Source organism: Arvicanthis niloticus, chromosome 4 (genome assembly GCF_011762505.2).
Source record: "Arvicanthis niloticus isolate mArvNil1 chromosome 4, mArvNil1.pat.X, whole genome shotgun sequence".
Lineage (NCBI taxonomy): Eukaryota > Metazoa > Chordata > Mammalia > Rodentia > Muridae > Arvicanthis > Arvicanthis niloticus.
Window position 1 is genome coordinate 77,254,269 of NC_047661.1, and position 23,144 is coordinate 77,277,412.

A 23,144-nucleotide genomic window follows, 5' to 3' on the forward strand; every position below is an offset into this window, starting at 1 on the left:
GCTAGATTGCACATGACCAGCAGGCTTGGGAGGAGAGGAGAAAGAGGTAGAGGGAGGGAGAGAGGAGACAAAGGCAGAAGAGGACCAAGAGAGAGGGGACCAAGAGAGCCCACAGCCAAAATAGTGGGGTTATGAGGGAATGAGAGCCCGGGAGCTCATGAGCTGTAGAGGTTTAAGGTAGGGAACATGCAGGGGTGGGATGGGATGAGAACAGTTGGGAATTACCACAGGTACTTGTGTTGTTGAGAGAGCCTGGAGGCCACCACCCACATCTGGTATGCTAATACCACAGAAATGCAGTGATAAGGATTGGGCTGCTTTGCTAGAGGGGAAGGGAAAGGGTACCAGAATGTGGGGGAGTGGACTTTTCTTTGGATGTGACAGCGAGGAGACAGAGAAGATGGATGTAGGGAAGAGGTGGGTGAACAGGTAAGCAGAGGCAGAGGAGGCTGCAGTATTTAGTAGACAAGGCTGCTCTGTGGAGCACTGAGTAGCTGTGGGGGTATATGAGAAAAGACTCCTTGAAGTTGATAGCATCAAATGCAAAGGCCTTTTCTGGGAGCAACTAGAATGCCAAACAGATGCTCAGAGTGCTGGGCAGAGCGAGGGGAGGGGTCACGGACTGGAGAAAGCCTCTCAGGACACTGGAAAGCATTAAGTCACTGGGGTTTTATGAATCAGAAAGATCATGGATGGGTGGCAAAAGGTTTAAAATTGCTGTTGGCTACTGTTTGGACAGGCTGGGTGGGCACACAAGTAAGGCAGGGGCGGAGATGGCTACAATTGTTCTTCGGAGAGGCGCTTTGATATTGAATGCATTATTCTTTATGCAGTTGGGCATCCCCAGACAGTTGTAAACAAAGGGACTCTATAGACAATGCTTTCCAGGGTTTCTCCTTTTAGAAACCAGACAATAGTCAGAGGGAGACAGAGAGGACTCTGGCATTTGTTTGAAAATTGGTATTTGCCTCAGGGAAACATCACATAAATCTTCACTCTGTTAACCAGATGGGCATGATATCAGACATGACACATTTGGAATGCACACAACTGGAAGTTCTCTATTAACCAAAAGTAGATCACCAGCCTCAGTCTTCCCAGCCCTCTGCCTTTCTTTTATCATTATTAAAAAGTCTCCCTTCCAGGGAACCACGCCATGGAAGAGAGGAATGTATGCACCACTTTTAGATTCCTTCCTGTCAAAGTGAAGCTGGAAAAAAGATGTCAAAACTATTAAGCAGAATAATGGCTTGAGATTTGTATAAGGGGAAATTTATCATTATTGGTTGCTACTCACTGAGCATGTGCGCTCAGTTCAGAAAGGTGGCTGTCCTGCTTTCAGAGGCCCAATCAACCCTCAGGCCAAATCCACCCATCAACCTCATTGAGGTGACCCACTTCTACATTCCCTTGAAAAACAAAGGGTCTACCTCTTCACACAGGGGCTAAGGTCCCCCCGCCCCCCCCCCCCACACACCACCTTTAAATAGAACAGACCAGGATTTTCCAGCTTGCCACAGCCCTGCTCCTCCCAACCTAGTCCCTCACAGGTTCCTAAGGCTGACGCCTTGGTGCAGACAAAATGCAGATGGAGTTTTACTTCTGCTTTCAGACAAATGAGAAATCTCTCCGCTTCAGCACGCAGTTCATTAGCTGTGTGGAAAGCCGCTAGCTTGCTTATATGTCATTTTTACCTTTCTGGGCTTTTATTTCCTCAAATAATTCACACAAGCAGAGTATTAGTTTCTATTTTCTTATCTAATTACGGAGTCTATTGTGACAGCTTGGATCTGAACTGCGCCCCCCTACCCTCCCCCAGACAGCTCCAGTGGGTGGCAGTACCAGAAAGAGACATAAACTCTAGGAGGTGGGCCTACTTAAGGAAGTAGGTCACCCTGCATATATCTTGTCCCCAACTGTCTCTCACTCTTTCCTGCTTCCTGTCCAATAAGAGGAAGGCAGCTTTCTTCTCTCACACCTTCATTCTGTGATGTTCTAGCTCACCAGAGTTCCACAATAGAACCCATCGATCATGAACTTAGCCTCGGAATTGATTAACCCAAATAAATCTTTCCTTTTTAACTTGTTTTTGTCTAACATTTTGTCTCAGTGATAAAATACTGACTAGTGCAAAATTTCACAACAAAACTCATTTTAATTATTTTCAAGGATCTAAGGTACTTTCCAGACATGCTCTTACCCAATCCTCCTTGCTCTGCACAGTCCAGATTATAGACCAGGGGCAGGTTGCAACAAAGCAGTGGGTATCACCCCTCTCCAATGCCTCACCTCCCCCACCCACATGCACACACTCGACTCGATGCCTGCCTGGATGGATCAATAACTGGAAGGATGGAAAGGCCAGCTTAGATGGGACTGAGTTAAAAGGCATACGCGTAATCTCTCAGGAGAGTTTTTTAAAATCACTTTAGCTCTATTAGCAGCTCAAGTTCTCTCTTGTAAGGCCAGACAGGAGGCACTCTCCACTGCTGGAAAAAGGTTGGGAAGGAATTTGATGCTTCCCAAGGGAAGGAAGGAACCCACAGGGCAAAGACACTGAGTATGTGTCTAGAGGGTCGCCATTGGAGACATCTGATAAGCCCAAGTGCAGAGAGAATCGAGGGAGAGTAGAGACAGACCCCAAGCCTGCACACGCATGCAAGCGCACGCACCAAATAATAAACTACACAGGTATGTTCTTCTGTTTCAGCCAAGACTAAAAAAAATAAAAAGAAAGAAAGAAAGAAAAAATGTGTATCCCTTCTTCTAACTTCTTAAATCAAATTGTTTTAGATTTAAAAACAAAACACAAGTCCAGGAATGGCTCAGGATCAGCTAGCATGCTGTTCACCAGGGCACTGAGAGCTCTCCCACACAGATATCCATATATCATCATTTCCCTGAGATGCTTCGATCTTTTCAAGAGAGTTTACTTTTCTGTGTAAGTGAAGAATACCCCCACCTTTCTCTTTCTCCCTAACCTCATTTTTCTGTTAATAACAAGACGATTCCATGAAAATCACGTGCACTGGTGACTTGCCAAGACAATGTCCTGTTTAACTGGAAGAACCAAGAACCTCTGAGCACAGCCCACTCACGGGCTGTTCAGTTCCTTGATTTCTGTGTGCCATCTCACCCAAATTTTCTTGATCAGCTGATAAGTAACTGGTGTGATATTAGACTCAAGCAACTCAGTGGTTTTCCAAGGCCATTAAGGTTGGAGATTATCAGGACAACTATCTGCCACTCCCTGACACTCTGATGCTGTCAAGTTGAATGATGGCTCTTTTTAGTCATTTTGGGGAATGGTAGCTTCGTTTACTTGAAGGAATATCCAAGATGCTTTACTTGAAGGAATATCCAAGATGCTTTACTTGAACACAGCTCCTTTCAAGATCCAATAACACACTGGCCCACTAGTGTAGTTTCTCAGGATACTGGGGAGCAAGGTGGGGGCCCAGGATCCTTCCTCCATAGCAAAGAGCAACACCATGATGGAATCCACTGTGCTGTATTTCCTACGGAGCAGATGAACCCTCATTTGCCAACTGTGCTCTTGGTACAATCATCTAATCCCATTGATCGAATATTTAGAGTGAAAGGATTTTTAGTGTTTTTAGGGTAACACCATCCTGTTACCCATCAGCTTCAACAACTAGTTTCTTTTTCTTTTTTTCTTTCTTTCTTTTTTTTTTTTTTTTTGGAGACACAGCTTTATTGTATAGAAGCTGGGCCAGTAGGTTTAAAATAGGGACACATTATCAAGGGCACAGACAAGTCTCCAGTTCATATGTGAGCCAGTTACCCATATACATTCATCTACAGTTACCCATATACACCTAGACCTCTCCTCAACTTCAAATGTGCTCATCCTCTTCACATCAGTCATTTCCTTTTAGGGTCTGCCACTGTCACAAAACAGAACCCTTTCCAGAACACGAGTCACCAAACAGCCCTAGACAGCACTCCCTCAGTCGGACTTCCCCAGGTTCCCAGAGTTCCACACGGGTATCATCTTCCATGCCCCATACACAGGGGTCTGTATGAAGCAGCACAAGAAGCTGACCCAGGCCAGCCAGAAAGCCAGGGAGTATGGTCTTCTCAGTTACTATGTTCCCCAGGTTGAGCCCCGAGATGCTGACTTTCGTACTGTGCATGGAGCTATCAGTGTGACTCCACCAGCCCCTACATTGTTATCAGGTGAACCTTGGTACCCATGGTATAGCTGGCAACAGCCACCGGAGAGATAACTGTCTCGTCTTCAACAACTAGTTTCTTAATACACAGGAAATTGTATTTGGGACTAACCAAGATCGTGTCCAAGCCCACTTGGAAGGTGTTGACGATAGTCTAGGTTCCACCATCCTCTTCTCTTCACTCTAACCTATTGGACTAATTACCCTAGGGTTGATTTTTCTTCTCATAGGAGTGGAAAACGACCCCAAATATGGCTGTTCTCAAGCTCCTTCCCCCAGGCCATAGGCTTGGAGGCAGTCCTCAGTATCTATCTTCCTGGCCCTCCCCTCACCATTCACCACCACCTGTGCTCAGCACCTCCAAGACAAAGGACAAAGACTAGCTTTTCTGACTTTCTGGTTCAGTTTTATAAACACATTTTGGAAGCAGAAAAGTAATATGTACAGCAGAAGCCTGGAACTTGGTTGCTATTTCTTACAGGAATTTTGTGTATATGTTGGTGTATGTGTGCAGGTAAGAATGGCTTGTGCACATGTGTGTTTGCTCATGTGTATTCGAATGCATGCGCGCGTGCGTGTATGGAGAGCAGTGGAGTTCAACATCAGATGTTTTTTTCTCTATTTCTTTCCAAATTTTTTAGAGAAAACAAGGGGCAGGGTCTCTCACCGAAACTGGAACTTGCTGGTTTACTTCATTATACAACATGACTAGCAAGTCCCAGGTCATGTGTTCATAAAAAGATAACAAGATAAAGAGAATATGTTCTGTGGAGGTGTGGAGAGGTGTGGGGGAAGGGGATGTCTCAGTGGGCCCATGCTGAGGCATCTCTTCCCACTGAGGGACCAGCCACACACCAGTATAGTATAGAATAGACTTTATTAAGGGCATGGGGAGGGGAGTTAAGAGGGTAGGTAGTAGAGACAGAGAGAGGCAGAGAGAGAGAAAGAGAAAGAGAGAGAGAGAGAGAGAGAGAGAGAGAGAGAGAGAGAGAGAGAGAGAGAAATAGAGGCTGGCCATGAGCACATGGAGAGAGGGGGAAGGGAAGGAGGAAGAGGTGAGAGAACAGGGAGAAGCAAGAGCAAGAGAGCAAGAGAGAGAGGAGGGGGGCAAGCAGCCCCTTTTATAGTGGGCCAGGCCTACCTGGCTATTGCCAGGTAACTATGGAGGTGGAGCTTAGACAGAATGCTGTCACCAGGAATCCTCCAGTCTGCATCTCCGGCTGGTGTTATGCCATACCAGCACACTTGGCTTTTACATGGGTGTTGGTGATCCACCTGAGGCTCTATGCTTCCACAGCAAGCATTTCCCAGTGGAGCCATCACCACAGCCCTGTCTTTAGGGTTTCCAACCTCATAAGCATTTGTGGAGAAGTCTTTTCATGCACAGCACTAGAAATAAAATAGAAAATATGGATCTTGTCATCCTAAAATAGATTCTGAGAGTAAGGCACATGATTCAAAGAGATAACTGAAAATAAAGTCTGTCAAGGGATTTCAGAACAGAGATGAGGCAGAAATACAATCTTCACAGGGACAGGTGTCTAAGAAAGCCATAGAAAGCAGAGAACATGGATTGAACCTAGGTCTTAAAGGACAGCTGTGTGTGAGGCAACATGAGAACAGGCTAAGGACAGGAAGACGAAGGGGGTGCTCAGTGGTTTGGTTCCCCGGCCTATCCATAAATGGCTCTCTAGGGCTCATTCCCACCTCTGTGCTACCTTTCCTTTTCTTCAAGCCTTTCTCTTGACTCCATGTTGATGGAAACATTAATGAGAACCAAAGGCAGAAAACATTACGAGTCTCCACTCACATACTGCATCTTTACCTGACCGCTTCAAACATTGCTGTGGTTTAGATCTCAAAGGCCTGAGAAAGGTCAATATGCTAAATTAATCTTGCTCACCAGCTTGTGGCACTGTTGGAAGGTGGTGAGATCTCAGACAGGAGGGGCCTGGTGGAAGGGAGTAGTTATATTGTATGCCATACGGCAGTGGTATGAGTGGGGAAGGACTCGGTTTTCTTCAAAGGGCTGGCCATTTTGAGTTTGAACATGTTCCAGTGAGTATCTGGGCAACACAAGTTGAATTTTTTCCCTTGTGTGTGTGTTTGGGGTGGGGGGAGACCTAAGAGAACTCAAATAACCAATAAAAAATTATACTGAAAAAACTGAAGACCTTGGCTTGCTTTCTCTCTGCACCCCACAGTGAGCAACTTTCTCTACTATATACTCTCACTGTCCCCAGGCCTAACGCCCTAAATAATCACAGATTAAAACTACTGACGTTGGAGCCAACATAACCCTTTCCTTTTTAAAGGCTGGTTAGCTCAGATACACTGTCACAACAGTGCAGTGATTAACACAGAAAACTGATGCAGGGAGTGTGGTCATTAACGTAGCAATGTCTGATGATGCAGCTCAGAAGCCGCAGAGAAGTTCTCGTGAGAGTTTAGATCAGGAATGCAGTCCATAAGGACAGTGCCGACTGGGTTCCAGGTGAAAATAAAGACTTTATTGGGAATTAGAGACTGTCGATATTCTATCAAATAACGTGTGCACTTACATTTTATCAATGGCCTGGGACTCTGTGAGAGGCTGAGTTTAAAAACTTCATTTTCTCCTTGAGTAAGTTTCAAGGCAGTGCAACAGTTGCACGGAAGCATGGGTAATGCTGGCTGTTTCCACCAAGGTTTACAGCATGAACTGGGACCAAAAACCAACTCAGAAAGATCTGAAAATTTTATACTTATTTGAAGAAAGAACAGTTAAACTTGTAAAGGGTTCCCAAAACTGTAAGTCATAATAAACCTTTCTTGCTTTGAAACTGATTTAAAGCACATATATGTGTGTATGTATATATGTATATATATGTGCATATATATGCATATATATATATATATATATATATATATATATATATTTAGTGGAATTTGCCACTATAAAACTAAAGCAACATAAACTTTGAAAAAATATTTTTAAATGACTTTTTGAGTAAGAAAGGATCGGCATAATATTTATAGTACTATAAAAATGCCTATAAATATAAACTAAAAAAATTCCCTTTGCTATGTCTTGCTAGATTCTATCTGGTTCAAGTAAAAGAAACTTTTTAAAGGTCAACTTTTCATATTTTTATTTATAACCACATTCAACCCTGCCAAAAGCAAAATGGTTAGAAAGAAATAATATTTGTGCTCTGGGTTTGTGTTTTAACATATGACAGGTTCTGGCCCTGAAAACTTATAAATGATAGGATTTTACAGTTACTGCTAACTTGACAATAAAGACACCTACAGGTAATAGTCTTTGAATTGCCTGTGCATAACTTTACAAAGCAACACATTTTCTTACACTGGAATACTGCTTAATGACCATGATAATGATGATGGAGAACCGTCACACCCATGGCTAAGGCTGTGGCTACAGGTTAAGGGGTGTCATCCAGCCACATGCTGTAAAGCAGACAGCCTCACTCTGCTTCTACAGGTGAGGAAGAGGCCTGGAAAGTAAGATGCATTCAGCAACACCATGCTGGGGCATGAACTTAAAAACTGAACTGGTATGACTCCAGACCTTGAAAAAGTATCTAACATAAACATAAACTTATGTTATTTTCAATTATGTGCATATCCATGTATCTGTGTGTGGGTTTGTGCGTGTGAATGTAGTTGCCCATGGAGGCCAGAAGAGGGCATTAGACTACCTGGATCTAGATTTACATGTGGTTGTGAGTCACCCAAAATTGGTAGTGCAGTCTGAATTTGGGTCTTCTGCAAGAGCAGCAAGTGCTCTTAACCATTCAACCTCTCCATCTCCTCCAGATTTTTTCTGTGTGTGTGTGTGTGTGTGTGTGTGTGTGTATGTGTGCCCTATTTATATCCATGCATGAATGCTTCCTTTGTGCTTGCTTTAAGTCCAGTGATAGGAATCCTGAGCAACTAAGAGAAAGGCAAGTTGAGCTACCTGCTGTGCCAAGAAGATACAATGGAGATTCAAAACAAATTTGTTTCTCGGGACAACAACTTATCTATGAAAGACAGCCTACACTTGTATCTGTTCTAACAAATGATATATAACAAATAAATTAAAATCCTAAAAGAGAAGTGCTGAGCATGACTTACATGTCTTATCCTGAAAAGTGTCTCCAACCAAATTTCTCTGGAGTATTTACATCTTCCCTGAACCTCCACATGATAACACTGGGTCTCATTTCCAGCAGTCAAAGAGAAGGAACTAAAAGGCATTAAAGTTGATGGAGACAGACATAATCAAAGTGGAAAGCCGTTAGTGAATGTCATCTGAGGCCCCCTTTTCACATGCTAAGACAGACAGCAAGTGTATCCTCTAGGCTTCAAATGTTGCCAAATACTCCTACCCCACAATTTGGCATGGGAATCACAAAAAGACACATTCAAATGCAAATAGGACAGAAGTCACAGATGCGGAGCGAGGGACTATTGTAAAATAAACACACTGAGATCATCATTTTTCTTATCTCCAGACCCATCATTATAATCTCTGCAAGCGAGGATGCTGAATTAGCAGAGCCCCTCACAACACACAGCACGTTAGTGGGAGCGCCCCAACATGTTACACATGGACTGACTTGCAGAAGCATCCGCTTCTCTCCAGCACAGGCTGCAGTTACAGCCTTCATTTCATACAGTCTCTCCATGAAAGTGCCCATGACCAAACGCATCTCCAGGAGGCGGTGTCTGAGTGCCCATCCTCAACTGATACAAGTATCACCTACAGCAGCATGACTGTATGACTGCACACAACCTCCATGACTTAGGATTTGTCTGCCTGCCTGCCTGCCTGTCTGTCTACCTGCCTGCCTGCCTGCCTGCCTGCCTGTCTGTCTCCGTCTCTCTCCCTCCCTTCCTCCATGAAGGGCAGTATATTTGCATGCTGTCACCTGTTGCAGTTCAGAGAAATGATTTAATACGCAGAAGGTGATTATTTTCCTCACTTTGCCTTATAAGGCCATCAGACATTCAACTATTTAACATGTCCCCTTTCTCTTTGAATCAGCAAGGAGACAGGTGACACATCTGGACATTCTTAACAAGATGCATTAAAATCACCGCTTTGGCTTTGGCCAGATCACCAGGGATGGTCTCTCTGCACACTTCCAGAACCTACCTTCTGATTTCTCCTTTAGGTCCTGCCAGCGAGTTCTGTGGTCCTCAGTTTTCACTAATGACTAATATTCCCAGGCCCGGGCTATGGCAAGGGAATTGGTTCACAGTGTTATGCTGGCTGGCTGGTTTTTTTTTTTTTTTTTTTTTTCTACTTACTTTTGATTCATGTGATCTTTCAAAGTATAATTTCTTTGTCAATCTTTAATGATTTTAAAAGATCTACATCATCCTTATAGAAATCTCAAAAAAGAAAAAAAAAAAGAAAACAAAAGTCATTTGTTAAATGACTATGCACAGACCACATCATTTAAAAAGATTTTTGTGTTTAATTGTTCTTCAGTTTTGCTCCTGTAAATCTATAAATGAAAAATCACAAGGAGCAGATGATCCCTAGATAGTTTTTACTTTTACATTTGTGTGTGTGCATGTGCATATATGTATGTGTGTGTGCATGTGTACATGTGTGCATACTATGGCACACTTGCAGAGATCAGCGCACAACCTACAGGAGTTGGCTCCCTCCTGCCACCATGGGTTCCAAAATTAGAACTCAGGTTACCAGGCTGAGTAGTGAATGCCTCTCCTACCCTCTGAGCCACTCTCCAGTCCTTGCTTTTATTCTCATACTATTAAAATAAAAGGTTGTAAGGAGAGGCTGAAAAGGAATCAAGAATGCTTGTTCTTCTTTCAGAGGACTCAGATTCAATTGCCATTCCAGTTCCAGGGGATCCAACACTCTTCTGGCCTCTATAAACCCCAGGCACATGCATGATGCACAGACATACAGACATACATGCAGGCAAAACACCTATGTAAAAAAAAAAAAAAAAAAAAAAGGGTTTTTTAAAAGACTGTTCTAAGGGATGTTCTTTCACAGGAAGAATCCAGAAAAGTAAGAGAAATGAAGGGAGCAAGTAGGAAGATGAAGGGGATGTTTAAGGAAAATTATAGATTATTCTGAAATTATAAAAAATAAAACTAGAGTCTGTTATCGCCATAGGCTTGATAAAGTACTAAGACAAAGTTTATAGAGTTCTAAGGGGAATTACAACATTCACCAAGGCTTATGGACTATTAAGGTACTAGAAGTTCTAAAATAGTACTGAGAAAATGACTTTCACAGTTCCTTCTGAGTGTAGGCTCACAGAGAAATTAAGGAGCAAGATAGCCTGGGTGATATGGGGGAACCAAGGAGCTGAAGTAAGCAATGAGGTAAACTCAGTGTCCAGAGAGACAGGGAAAGGGGTCAAGGGCAGGGAGGCTAATGGGTGTCAGGGACTACATCATTGGGGTTAAGCTTCTTTTTTTTTTTTTAAGTATTAATTATGTACATTGGTGTTTTGCCTGCATACATATCTGTGTGAGGATGTTGGAGCCTCTGACATTAGAGTTACAGACAGTTGTTAGCTGCCATGTGGGTACTGGGAATTGAACCCATGTCCTCTGGAAGAGTAGCCACTGCTCTTAACCAATGAGCCATCTCTCCAGCCCCCAGGGTTGAGATCCTTAAGGAGAGACACTATGGGATAAGGATGCCCACAAAGGATGCCAGTGTTTGCACGATATTCAAGCAAACTCATGCTAAAGAACTGTTATGGGAGGACCCAAGCAAGGTGTGCCTGGGGACCATACGAGAGTCAGTGTCAGCATCATTCACTGGCAGGTACCCAGCTCTAAGGAAGTGTATATCATAGAAGCACAGACTTCTTAAACTTCTTAAGCAATGGCATCCAACCTTATCACACAACGGTGCCAGGCTTTGCTATCTTGTGCCCATTTACAATAAGGCAGCACCTAAGAGATACATCAGGCTCTCAGGGAATGTTATCTGGAGAATTCTTAACTGAAGATTTACTGATGGCCCAGGCACAAATAATGAGTCTATTGTCCAATCAAATAAGATCCTGGAAAATACCAAATAAGTTAAGTAGGTTCCAAGTTATACAGAACAGGCAGAACTGACTATAGAAAACATCAAGAACTTGCTTCCGAAAATACTTCCCAAAGAAGGCAGTGATGAAGCCAACCACAGAAGGATAAACAGTTACCCTAGCGAAGGCAAGGCTAGGTGTGTGGGTGGGAACAACTGGCATAGAAAGGCCCACACATAATAATTTTAGATCAGGGTGCGTAAAGTGGCAATCACTGTATAACCAGCTCCCTGGGGCTGCTGCTGGCAGTGTTATGCCCATGAGGCCCAAACCTGGAATAGGTCAAGTGAGGCACAGAAGACTCTTGAAACAAACTCAGTTGAAATATTACATGTAGTCACTTGGTGCACACAAATGCACACTTCTTTCTGTTATAAAGCATACAAGACTTAGCTCAAAGGAAGTAGGTAAGGAATGATATGCACGTGTAATAGGCATTCCTTGCCCTTGCAATAGGCATCCTGACACATACTATGCATAATTTTGTTGTAGCCCAAATCTACTTCTTATAGACTCATGTCCTATGTTATATTTGTTACTACCTTAGAGCACAATACGGCTAGAGATTATCAACCACATAAAGCATTCCCCTCAAGAAGAGTAAAGTAGGAATGTTGGTACTGACTTACCTAGAGATACACCACACCACTTTATGTCATATACTCAAGTTACATTCTCTCTCTCTCTCTCTCTCTCTCTCTCTCTCTCTCTCTCTCTCTGTCTCTCCCTCTCTCTGCTTCTGTCTCCCTGTCACATGGGGATTCAGGTCTTGAAAAGACATTTAAACTGTAATATATCCTTCTCAAAACTCACAGGAATGTTCAGTGGATTTTCAAAAACTGAAAATGTTTAATCTTGCTGTTCTACTACTGAACATCGATTGTTTTGTTTTTTTAATTCTATGGAAGAAGATGCTTTCAGCATCCAGATATCTGCTGGGTATTTATAATAGTTGAAGGTGGGAGATTGCAAGGCTACAATGCAGCCAACTCACAAAAAAAGCAAAGCAAAGACAGCTTTTCTGGGTTTTGGTACCCAGCCTTAGTAGAAGCGGGGTGAGTTCTTGGCATTTAGAACAGGCAATGATGAAGCAATGTGTTATGATCCCACCACACAGGATGTTATAGCACATGACGAATACAACACATAGAGCAACAAGCAGGAGAGCAATGGGTGGCGAGATAGGTTAACTGAAAGTTGTCACAGACTGTTACAGTACTGCAAAGATGCAGGTCATGATTATCATGTAAACATTCATTATAAATAGTCTATGAATAACAATGATTTGGCTATGGGGGCTCAGGAAAGAAATCACACCATATTTGCCCCACTGAGTAGAGAACTCAGAAGATGCTGTGAGGCAGAGGGAACATGGCCCCATGTCTGAATGTTTTTAAATAGGATTGGGTAAAGTCACCTTGGGTCATCATGACATCTATTTTTTATTTTGGACTTTTATTCTAACTTTAAATGTTATTTGAATTTTTGCCCGAGACAGCACGTGAAATGTCCTGAGCCCAGTTGGGAATCTTATTTATAAGATGGATAGATTTTCATGTGGGTGGTGTCTTAAGACATCCACTGAGTGGTCAATACAGCCACAGTGAAGGGAGCTTCCGGGATGAGGAGGATGCTGGGGTGAAATGCAGTCAAGTCCTGCTTCCAGAGGAAAAGCAACGTTCCCAGTTTTCCTAACCCAGCCTTTGTGGCTGAAAGGAGTGGGGGCCAGCAGTCTACCCTGATCTAGTTTGTGGGAATAAGGCATGAAAGCAGTGAGTGAGACAAAGTCCCCAAGCTGCAGCCAAGTGCAGAACACTGTTGCCAAGGCAGAGATTTTCCTTCTCAAAATACAGAAAATTAATTGCTAGCACTGATGAATATTCAACAGGACTTTACTGTCTAAAGATGTCTAAGTAATAGAATTAGGAAAGCAAGCATTTTTTCTGCTACAAAATGCTACATGCAAAATGCCAGTCAAGCAAGACAGTGGCATCATCTGACTGCCATGCATACTAATTTGAACAGTAAAAAAAATCACATAACTTCCCTGGCCTCAGCAGCCACCTCTCCAGCTCTGACTATCCATTTGTCAACAGGACTCTCTAGTAGCTCCCATGAATTCAACCAGGCTGAGTTAGCAAAGACAAATACAAAAAGCTACCAATGAGATCTGGTAGGTGCCACACACCTACAGCTGATGAACACCAATGTGATCTGGTAGGTGCCACACACCTACAGTTGATGAACATCTCATCTTACTTGAAGTTTCGCTTCTGACTATATAGCAAAGAAGTAAAACTAAATCCAGAACCTGGACCATTGATTTTCTTGGTTCATTGACTTTCTTGATTCATTGATTTTCTTGCCTTCTCCAGATTTTCACAGCCTCAGAAAGCAGATACAAATAATGTTTACATCTTATTAAAATCTAATCACACATTATGAAACAACAAAGTAATATATTTTTCTCTCCTAACCTTCCATCTTGAAGGCTGCTCTTGAATAAGCAAATGGTTCTTTGTTCAGGCAACTTGTAGAAAAGTCACATATGACTTGCTCCACTTACTCAGAGTCACCATATGCCACAAACAAGAATATTTCCACCCAAAAAAGGAAGAGAATTGGTAATGACTTTTCCAGTATTCATCAGTGTGCACACTCAACAATGACATCCCGAGGGGGTCCCCATCTCTAGTCACCAGAGCATGTGAACACGCCACTTTACACAGCAATAGCAACCGCTAAGATATGACTGTGAGAAGAGATGATCTTAGATAATTTGTTTTACCCCAAAGTGGTCTCAAGGGTTCCTATAAGGAGGACACGGGGATGTCTGAATGACAGGAAGAGTTGTGGTGTTGGAAACAGCAGCCAGAGCAATGCCATTGCTGGATCGCTGCTCTAGGCCAGGAATGCTGAGGGTCTCCAAACGCTGGAAAAGGTAAGGAATGGGTGCTCTCCTGGAGCTCCAGAAGGAGCACGGACCTGATGTACCTTGAGTTTAGTTTCAAAGGCTGATTTTTAGACCTTGACCTCCAGCATTGCATACTTTCTGCACCATAAGCCACTGTTTTGACAGCAGGAAACTAATACAAAAGTGGCCCTGGATCAAATACCCACAATCTCTAAAGCAGAGGCACAGTGCATCTCCAGTCCAGGACACGGAAGATTCAGAACAATAGCCTCTCTACCATTAGATTCACCACACGAGGAAACTTAACTTCACCATCAAATTCTCCATAATCTATCCCCATGGACTAGTTGTTCAGCAGCTCTTAACTATTCAGGCACATTAATCTGAAGAGAGGGAAACCAATGTTTTAGATGCCCAATATGTTCATGGGAAATTTGCTATTGGAGAACCAACCATGTTCTCCATACGTGATTCAACAAAGAACGACAGCAGTCAGGTTAGAAGCCTCGGTAGGAGACAAGGCACACATGTGCAGCTATAAGGGCATGTCCAACTGAGATCTAAATGCCCAACACCCTAGCCCTCTGTGGATACACTGAACATGATAAAGAGCATGAAGAGGCTGAGCTTGTGGGGCACACGCCTGTAATCCTGGCATTTGGGGGCAGGAGGAAGGCAAGAGGCTAAAAAACTCGAGGCCAGCCTATAGGCTTCAGGAAACCACGTCAAACCACAAAAGGAAAGAGCTCGGGGTTTGTGTGAAGCACCTTTCAGGCAGGACACGTTTCAGGACTTTCTGGAATGAAGCCTGGGGTTACAAGGCCAGACTTCAGCGTATCTATAAGTTTCAAGAAAGCCAACATAAGTACAGCTTTTCAAAACCAACTCAGAAACCAAGTCACTTACAAGACCCAACTCAAAGAAAGCAATAAAAATCTCAGGTTTGGGAGTTAGATCGTCAGAGTTTCCATTTCTCCCTTAGTTTTATGTGTCACACTGGACAAATGAATCATTCTCTCAGAAGTTTGATTTCCTTGTCTTGAAAACTGTTCACAGTGTAAGTTATGAGTGTTAAGAGAAATCACAGATGCAAAGAATCAGCACCCACTGAAAGCTTAATAAATGTTAGCAATTTCAAACTTATCTTCTCAGCATCCTTCACGGTGTACTTTTCCAATGTGCTCCCGCAGGAGCTGTCCTAGACTGCTTCTGTCTCTGATAAACACCACGACCAGAAGCAACTTGGGAGAGTGGGGCTCATTCTACTTTACAGGTCATAGCCTATCGCTGACAGAGGCCAAGACAGGAACTCAAGGCAGGACCTTGAAGCAAAATACAATGGAGACACACGGATTATTGGTTTGATCCTTTTGGTTTGCTCAGTTGGCTTTCTTATGCAGCCCAGGCCCATCTGTCTAGGGATGGCACTGCCCTTAGTAGGCTGGGCCTTCTTACAAAAAAATTAACAATTAAAAAAAAATGTCTCCCAGATATGGTACCTGGCCAGTCTGATCAAGGTAATTTCTGTTGTGGTTCCTTCTTCCCAGGTGACTCTAGGGTTCTTGTCAAGTTGACAGTTAACACTAACTAAGACAGTAGCTAATGTATCTTTGCCTTCCCTACACTTTATTAAAATTTTAAATGCTGTAGGAGGAAGTAGGACAGGGGTATCAAGGCCAGCCTGGATTATATAGTGAAACTTTGTAATAAACAACAACAACAACAAAAAACTATAGGTGATTTGGATATAAAACCCTCAAAGGCAGAACCAGTCTCATTCATATCCGCTTAGCCTCTAGCACAATGTGTGGCTGTTTGGGCTTCTCCTCTTCAATGGATGTTTATAAACTGATCTGCCTTAGGAGCTAAGGATCTGAGTCACCAGGCATCATCTTTTTGCCATGAGTTTTGCCAACTGTGACCCTTTAGTTGATAAAATAAATTGAGTCACAATCAGCATTGATTTTCTAAAGAAATAACAGAAAACATCTGAGGTCTAAAACCCATGATGAGGTTAAGTATTGTTACATGGAGCTTTTTACAACCAAAGTGTATTTGTGGCTTGAGTTTATTAATAGTGAGGTTATCCATTTTGCCAGCCATTGGTGTTTTCTAAAGTCTTAGTGTCAGCCATTCTGATATGGATGTAGTAGGCACAGGGCACTCAGTTCTGCCATTCCCTAATGACTAGTGATGTGAAGCACTTTTCACCATGTCCCCTCTGGATGTCTTTTATAACCATTTATAAAAAAAAAAAAAAAAAAAAAAAAAAGTTTGGTAGACCCATCACATGGGCAAGCTTCGATCCCTGACACTACTAATGATACTTTGTTAGGCTTGCAGACAGGAGCCTAGCATTGCTGTCCTCTGAGTGGCTCCACCCAGCAGCTGACTCAGACAGATGCAGAGACCCACAGTCAAACAGTGGATGGAGCTTGGAGACTCTTATAGAAGAGTTGGGAGGAGGATTGAAGGCCCTAAAGGGGATAGGAACACCACAGGAAACCCAACAGAGTCAACTAACCTGAGCTCTTAGGGGCCCTGAGAGACCAAGGCACCAAAAAGCATACACAGGCTGGACCTAGCTCCCCTACACACACACACACACACACACACACACACACACACACACACACACGTGCAGCTTGGGCTTCATGTGGGTACTGAACAATTGGAACAAGGGCTATCCCTAAAGCTGTTGCCTGTCTGTGGAATCCATTCCACTAACTTAGCTGTCTTGTCTGGCCTCAGTGGGAGAAGAAGTGTGTAGCACTGAAGAGACTTGATGTGCCCAGGTCGGGGAATATCTACAGTGGGCCTCCATTTTCTCAGTGGAGAAAGGGAGTGTTGGGAGAGGGAAGGACTGGGATGGGGGACAGCGATCGAGATGTAAAGTGAATACATTTAAAAAAGAAAAAAATTGGTAGTATTCCTAAAGCTGACCATGCATTTCCTGTTTTTTAATGATTCTATTTCTATTTGTTTACCCAGTAGAAATGCACACACACACATTCACAAATGACATGTACAAAATGTTTATAGCAACACCCTCTTACTCGCTGCAAACTTGATAATGCCCAAATGAAGTGACATATTAATTCTCAATAGAATCTTAATTAGAAGAATAAGTCAACTACAACAGTACACACGTGTTGAAGAATCTCAAAGCATAAGAGTAAGCAAAAGAATCGGGATGCAAGCTCATCGTGTCTAACTCTAGTTACATGAAGTTTAAAACTAGGTGAAATTGGTCTATGGGGCTAAAGTCAGGGTAACAGTAACCTGGGTGTCATAAGTAGGACCAAGTTAGTAAGTCTGGGATGGTTCTTAATCTGATTGCCCATCACATTTATACACTCTGTGACTTATGAGGCCTTGACACAATTACTGTGTGTGTGTGTGTGTGCGCATATGTACGTGTGCATATTTGCATGTGTGTGAATGCACACTTTTGAGTATGTCAGAAGACAGTCTCAGGGGTCATTCCTCAGGTGCTGCACACACACACACATTGAGACAGGGACTTTTACTGGTCTGTAACTTGTACCATAGCACCTGGTTGGGTTTTGTTTGTTTGCTTGTTTATGTAGGTTCTGGGGAAGGAACTCGGACCCTCATCCTTGCAAGACAGGCACTTTCTTTATTGGCTGAGTTATCTCCCCAGCTCCACAATCACCTTGCTTAAGGTGTGAGAATGTTGACAGAGAGCCACAGCCCCTGATACCCTCATGCTTCTCCCAGAGGACACTCACCCAGCCTTTGCGTGAATACAGACAGGGTCAGTAATCTCCCTGAATCAGGTAGGCCAGTATTCAGAGGGCGCTTCCTGCCATAGAGCCATACCTTGCCTCTCTGAGACTAGCTGTATCCATCAGTCAGTTGTTCTGTCCTTTTAGGAGATTCTAAACTCATCTAATCCCCCTACCACCAACTGCTCTTCAGATCTTTGAATAGTGTTGGCATGCCTTCCCCCTCTCCAGACTTAAGGGCCCCAGGTCCCTTGGCCAACCCTCAAAGCATGGCTTTGAGCCCCACCCTGTCTCTTGACTGAAGGTTTTTTTTTTTTTTTAAATCATGTGAAACCCCAAACAGAGCACAGTTCTCTAGGAGAAAAGACTAAATAGGAAGATTGACCCTTCACATGGACAAAGTCCACTTCCTCCAGCAATGCACCCTGTGTGCAATTTGTCCTTTCTTCAAAATTCACAGTGAACTGTTCACTTTGTTGAGCTTCACAATCAACGGCAAACTCCCATATTTTGCATAATTATTGAAGAACCCCAATTTACTTTCTGTGTTCGTAGTCTTCACACTATCTCAGGGTCAGAACAGTCACTTGTCCACACTCTGTTCCCCAAAGCTAAATTCTGGGGGTGAAGAGCATCTATCTGGGATACAGTTTTCTCACACCCAGAGACTCTCCAGGGTGGGGGGGGGGGAGAAAGAGAGAGAGAGAGAGAGAGAGAGAGAGAGAGAGAGAGAGAGAGAGAGAGAGAGATCTTTGTCTCAACACAGGGTCTCTAATCCTTGCCAATCTGTGAAGGAGCTCCGTTTTAAAGAATATTTAGGGAATGGTGTAATGGAGGGCGAAGGAGACAGAATTCTGCCATCACCTCCACAACCCGATCTACCCCAGACCCGCCCTGGCCTCGACCTGGGCAGTGGAGCGTGCCCAGAGCCCTTTCCTTCGCTTTTCACAGTGAGATCAGACCCAAGGCTCAAGGAGCTGAGCGTTACTGGCCTCTGTGGGTTGCTGCCGTGTGACTAGGGCAGTGTGAGGTTGAGGTGGAAAACGTGGCAGCATGAGAATGAACCAGACACACTAAAAGTATCAGAAACTAAAGGTATCCCCTTGGGGCGGGGGGGGGGGGCGGGGGGGGAACTATCGGAGTCTCTCCAGCCTCTTGAAAAAGAAGCTCACAAATCAGGAAAAGACAGGCGGACACCCGGCTACAGGAAAAACTTCCAGGCAACCCCGGGGCGGTTTTGACGTCAGGGGTAGGTGAAAAGGAGAGTCACTGAGCTGGGAGCAAGCTTAAGAGCAGAGCGCATTCCGGAGTCTGAGAGAGGTGGGCTGGGAACCAGGAAGGCGACAGGACAGAAAAGGGAAGAAGAGATCAGAGGCCTCTAGTGGTGAGGGGCGACCAGGGGAGGGAATAGGGCTGGGACCCCAAGTCCATAGGCGGCAAGGGAGAAGCCGCTCCCTACCTGGCCCAGGTCTGCTCCATGATCCAGGCACGCTCCTCGCTCTCGGGGTGCCGGTCACCCCGGGGTGGCCGCAGCCCGGGAAGATGCCAAGCCTTGCCCAGGAGTCTCCAGCGCAAAAAGCCGGAGTCTCTTCCTCCTCCCCAGCTCCTCTTGGCGCGGGTGCCGGGTGAAGGAACAAGGTCGCTCTCTGCTTTTTGAAGAGAGCGAGCCGATCGGCCTCAGCCGCACCCTCAGCTAACGGTGCTCTGGGTACAAGGCAGGGACTGTTCTCGGGAGGTGGCTGGACGCCGCTGCCGCCGAGCCCAGGCCGCGGGCGCAAACGCTCCCAGGCTGAGACGCGACTGGCTGGCACGAGCTGATCCTCACCAGCTGAGCTGTCAACCGCGAGTGAGCGGAGGCGGGGCTCCGTGCAGCCCGGGACCCGCCCAGGTGACACGCCGCGGTACACACCCTCCGGCCTCCACAGCCTCCCTAGAAGGCCAGGAAGACTGATGCCCTGGAGGTGGCCATCGATGACCCTTGTCAGACTCTCAAGTCCCTCGCTGATCCCAGTGAGGAAATTTGGATGAAAGCAACCAACTACAGGAGAGCATCTTGGAGAAGTGGTCCTCCCGTACGCCTGCATCACCCACCCACAGGTAACCTCAGTGGCAGAGATGGAATCTGAGAACGATGCAAACCTGAATGTAGGTTGTACTTCCTAGGGTGTCATAGGGCACAAGGTGATTCTCTGAGAGATGAGACCTGTTAGTTTCACCATTAATCCATGAACACAAACTTCATCAGGATGAAGCCTTCTTAACCAAACCTTGTAGCCTTATTCGCTGGCTCCATCTCAATCAACCCCTGGTTTAGCTTCTTTCCCTTGTAGTTTCCACAGCAACTGGGCTCTACCAGAAGCTGCTAGAAGGCAGAGGGTTCCTGAACATCCTAGAATGCTCCAAATGCCTTAAGAGACCTACAAGTGGCGCCCAGGACGTGGACTCTCCAACCGTGGCTGTTCTGAGAGCACGCAGAAAGCCTTTCCTTCCAAGGAGGGGGCTGCCCAGACCCTGTTCATCTACTTATGTACAGTGTTTAAACAAGACAGACATGCTGTAATTAGAGGGCTCACCTCCTGGAGCTCCCTTTTAGCTCTGAAGTAAACCTTTTTATTAAGTCACGTGATCACTGTTATTAGCTTTACCGCTGGCCTTTTAATTTTTTTAAAAAAGCTATATATTACAAGTGCTTATATTTAGCGATGACAATTCAGTTAGATTTGTTTGAAGACGGCATATTTGAAAATAAGAAGACTCGACTCAGCCCGGACTCTGATAAAGCCATTGGCATGGTCCAGAGCTATGGGTCTCCAAATTTCCAAAGATAGACCAACAAGGTTTCTTCAGAAGGAATCCATTCTCTCCAGCAGCCTTGCAGTTAGACTCCAGAAGAGACCAGGCACGCCTGAATGCTGGTGGAACAGCAAAGAACCTGTCCAGCTGCAGGAACTTGTCAACTACCTCAGTTTCTTGGATTAGTTCTGATCTTCAATAGGAAACCCGGGAGAGGAGGACAGCATAACAAACACTGAGGTTTAGAGGAGTCATTTGAAAATGACCTAGTTTAGAATCTCCCAAGACCAGTGCTTAGTTTGTAGCTAAAATCACTCTTGAGATTAAAATATTCCCAGGAAAGGACAAAACTAAGGTCCAATTTGACACTGGGCAAGACCCACAAGCCACCTGTCTTGAAAAGAATCCACTGTTGCTTTGGGGGAGGGACAGGGAGCTCGGGTTTCCATCCCTCATACCAAAGTTGATGCTATATTTAGTTGTGTCTGAAATCAAATTATGGGCTGTTGAGTTGTGGAGAGAGATTCTGTCTACAGTCAGAAGTGCTTCAGGAGAGATATGAGGTGACCCGTGGCCTCCCAGAAGCACGGCTGAAAAACAGGCTTTAAAAAAACAAACAAACAAACAAACAAAAACCTCTTGTTCAAAAGTTTATACTTACTGAAGGCCATTTAGAAATTGCAGAAAACTATGTAGAAAATAAAATAATTCTTAAAGTCTAATAATAATTGGTGTTTAAAGCTTATGGAATCTCTTCCTTGTCTTTTAAAAATTGGACGTATTTACTTACTTACTTACTTACTTACTTACTTACTTATTTGGTTGGTTTTTCAAGGCAGGATTTCTCTGTGAAACAGAGCTCTGGCAGACCTGGAACTCACTCTGTAGACCAGACTGGCCTTGAACTCACAGAGATTCATTTACCTCTGCATCCTCCTACCTCTGCCTTCTGAGTGCTGGGATTAAAAGCACAAACCAATATGCCTGGCTAAGTATTTACTTAGTTACGTATGTATGTATGTATGTATGTATGTATGTATGTATGTGTGTGTGTGTATGCATGCATGCATGCATGCATATATGCATGTAAGTGCTCTATCTGTATGTATGCCTACATGACAGAACAGGGTATTAGATCTCATTGTAGATGGTTGTGAGCCACCATGTGGTTGCTGGGATTTGAACTCAGGACCTCTAGAAGAGCAGCCAGTGCTCTTAACCACTGAGCCATCTCTCTAGCCCTAAAAAGGACTTTTTAATGAGAACACAGGCTCAATTACAGAATGGGTGTACTTGTGATGGAAGAAATTAATGTCTAAAAACTTTTATATGTATGGTTAAAAACAATTTCTTCTTAAATTTCAAAAGAAAAATACTTTTCTAAACAGAGCAAATGCAGCACAAATGCTTATGTTTCTCCAGGTTCCTGTTAGTCATGGTTGGAACATATTTACAAAGCTAGAATTGCGGCTTAGACCTGCATGCTTAGTCTCCCACCTTCCACCTGCTATGTATTTGTTCGTGTTTTCAGATAGTGTCCAAAGTTAAACTTCAATGATTATGCAATGCTTTGATATATGTTTCAATAGAGCAGCAGCCTAGTTAATAATATGATTTTGTTGCATAGTTATGACATTTCTAATATTACTGTCAAATGATATTTTTGTGAACATTTTTCTGCCTGTCTTCTTTTTCTCTTTATACTCTGCTTTGAATGTATGAAGCCCTCTAAAATGCATATATTGGAATCTAAATAATGGGCTTAAGGAATAAGGTCTTCAGGGAATAATGAGGTCGTGGGTATTTTACTCTCAAGAATGAGATTGGTGTTCTTATAAAAAGAGGCTGAAGAAAGTGCCCTGTCTCTTTTTATCCTTCTGTCTTTCTCACCATGTCAGGATATGGCCTTTGTTCCATAGCGGGACATAAGGGACGGTAATGATTGGAGCCTCTCTGTTTACCTAAATTGAGCTAAGATAAAAAATACATGACAAAAACTATGTTGCTGAGGGGCTAGAGTGGACTCTGGGTTAAGAGTACTTGTTCCTCTTGCAGATGACCCAAGTTCAATTCCCAGCACCCACATGGTAACACTCAACAACCAGTAACTCTAGTCCCAGGGTATCTAAACACCCTCTTTTGGCCTCCAGGTGTACATTTGCTGCACAGACATACATAAGGGCCAATAACTCGTGCATACAAAGTAATAAAATAAATAAGTCTAAAGTGTTTTCAGTAAATTTTTAAAAAATAATTTTAATCTAAAAGATAAGTATGTAAGTTACTGAAATTTTGTGACTTGCTTCCGCAGCGCAGCCTGGCCTATTCTGATACTTGATGCCACTCCTACTGTGAGACTGAGATTATTTTATCAGTATCACATATGGTCCTTATTATAAAGTTGCTTCAAGTTTTTTGA

At 43.8% G+C, this 23,144-nt stretch overlaps 1 protein-coding gene across 16 annotated transcripts in view; it reads right to left on the reverse strand.

Moving 5' to 3' along the window:
• Pde4dip (phosphodiesterase 4D interacting protein) overlaps positions 1 to 23,144 on the reverse strand; it is a 191,958-nt gene that overhangs the window by 148,845 nt on the left and 19,969 nt on the right. Inside the window, exon 1 of one of the 16 annotated variants that reach the window (XM_034499726.2) lies at positions 19,392 to 19,766. The exons of 14 other annotated variants lie outside the window; for them this stretch is intronic. In XM_034499726.2, coding sequence (XP_034355617.1) covers positions 19,392 to 19,411 — 20 coding nt within the window. In that variant the 5' untranslated portion in view covers positions 19,412 to 19,766. Of the gene's footprint in view, positions 1 to 19,391; positions 19,767 to 23,144 lie in introns of those variants that run through there. One more of the 16 variants, XM_076933005.1, reaches the window with a different exon arrangement.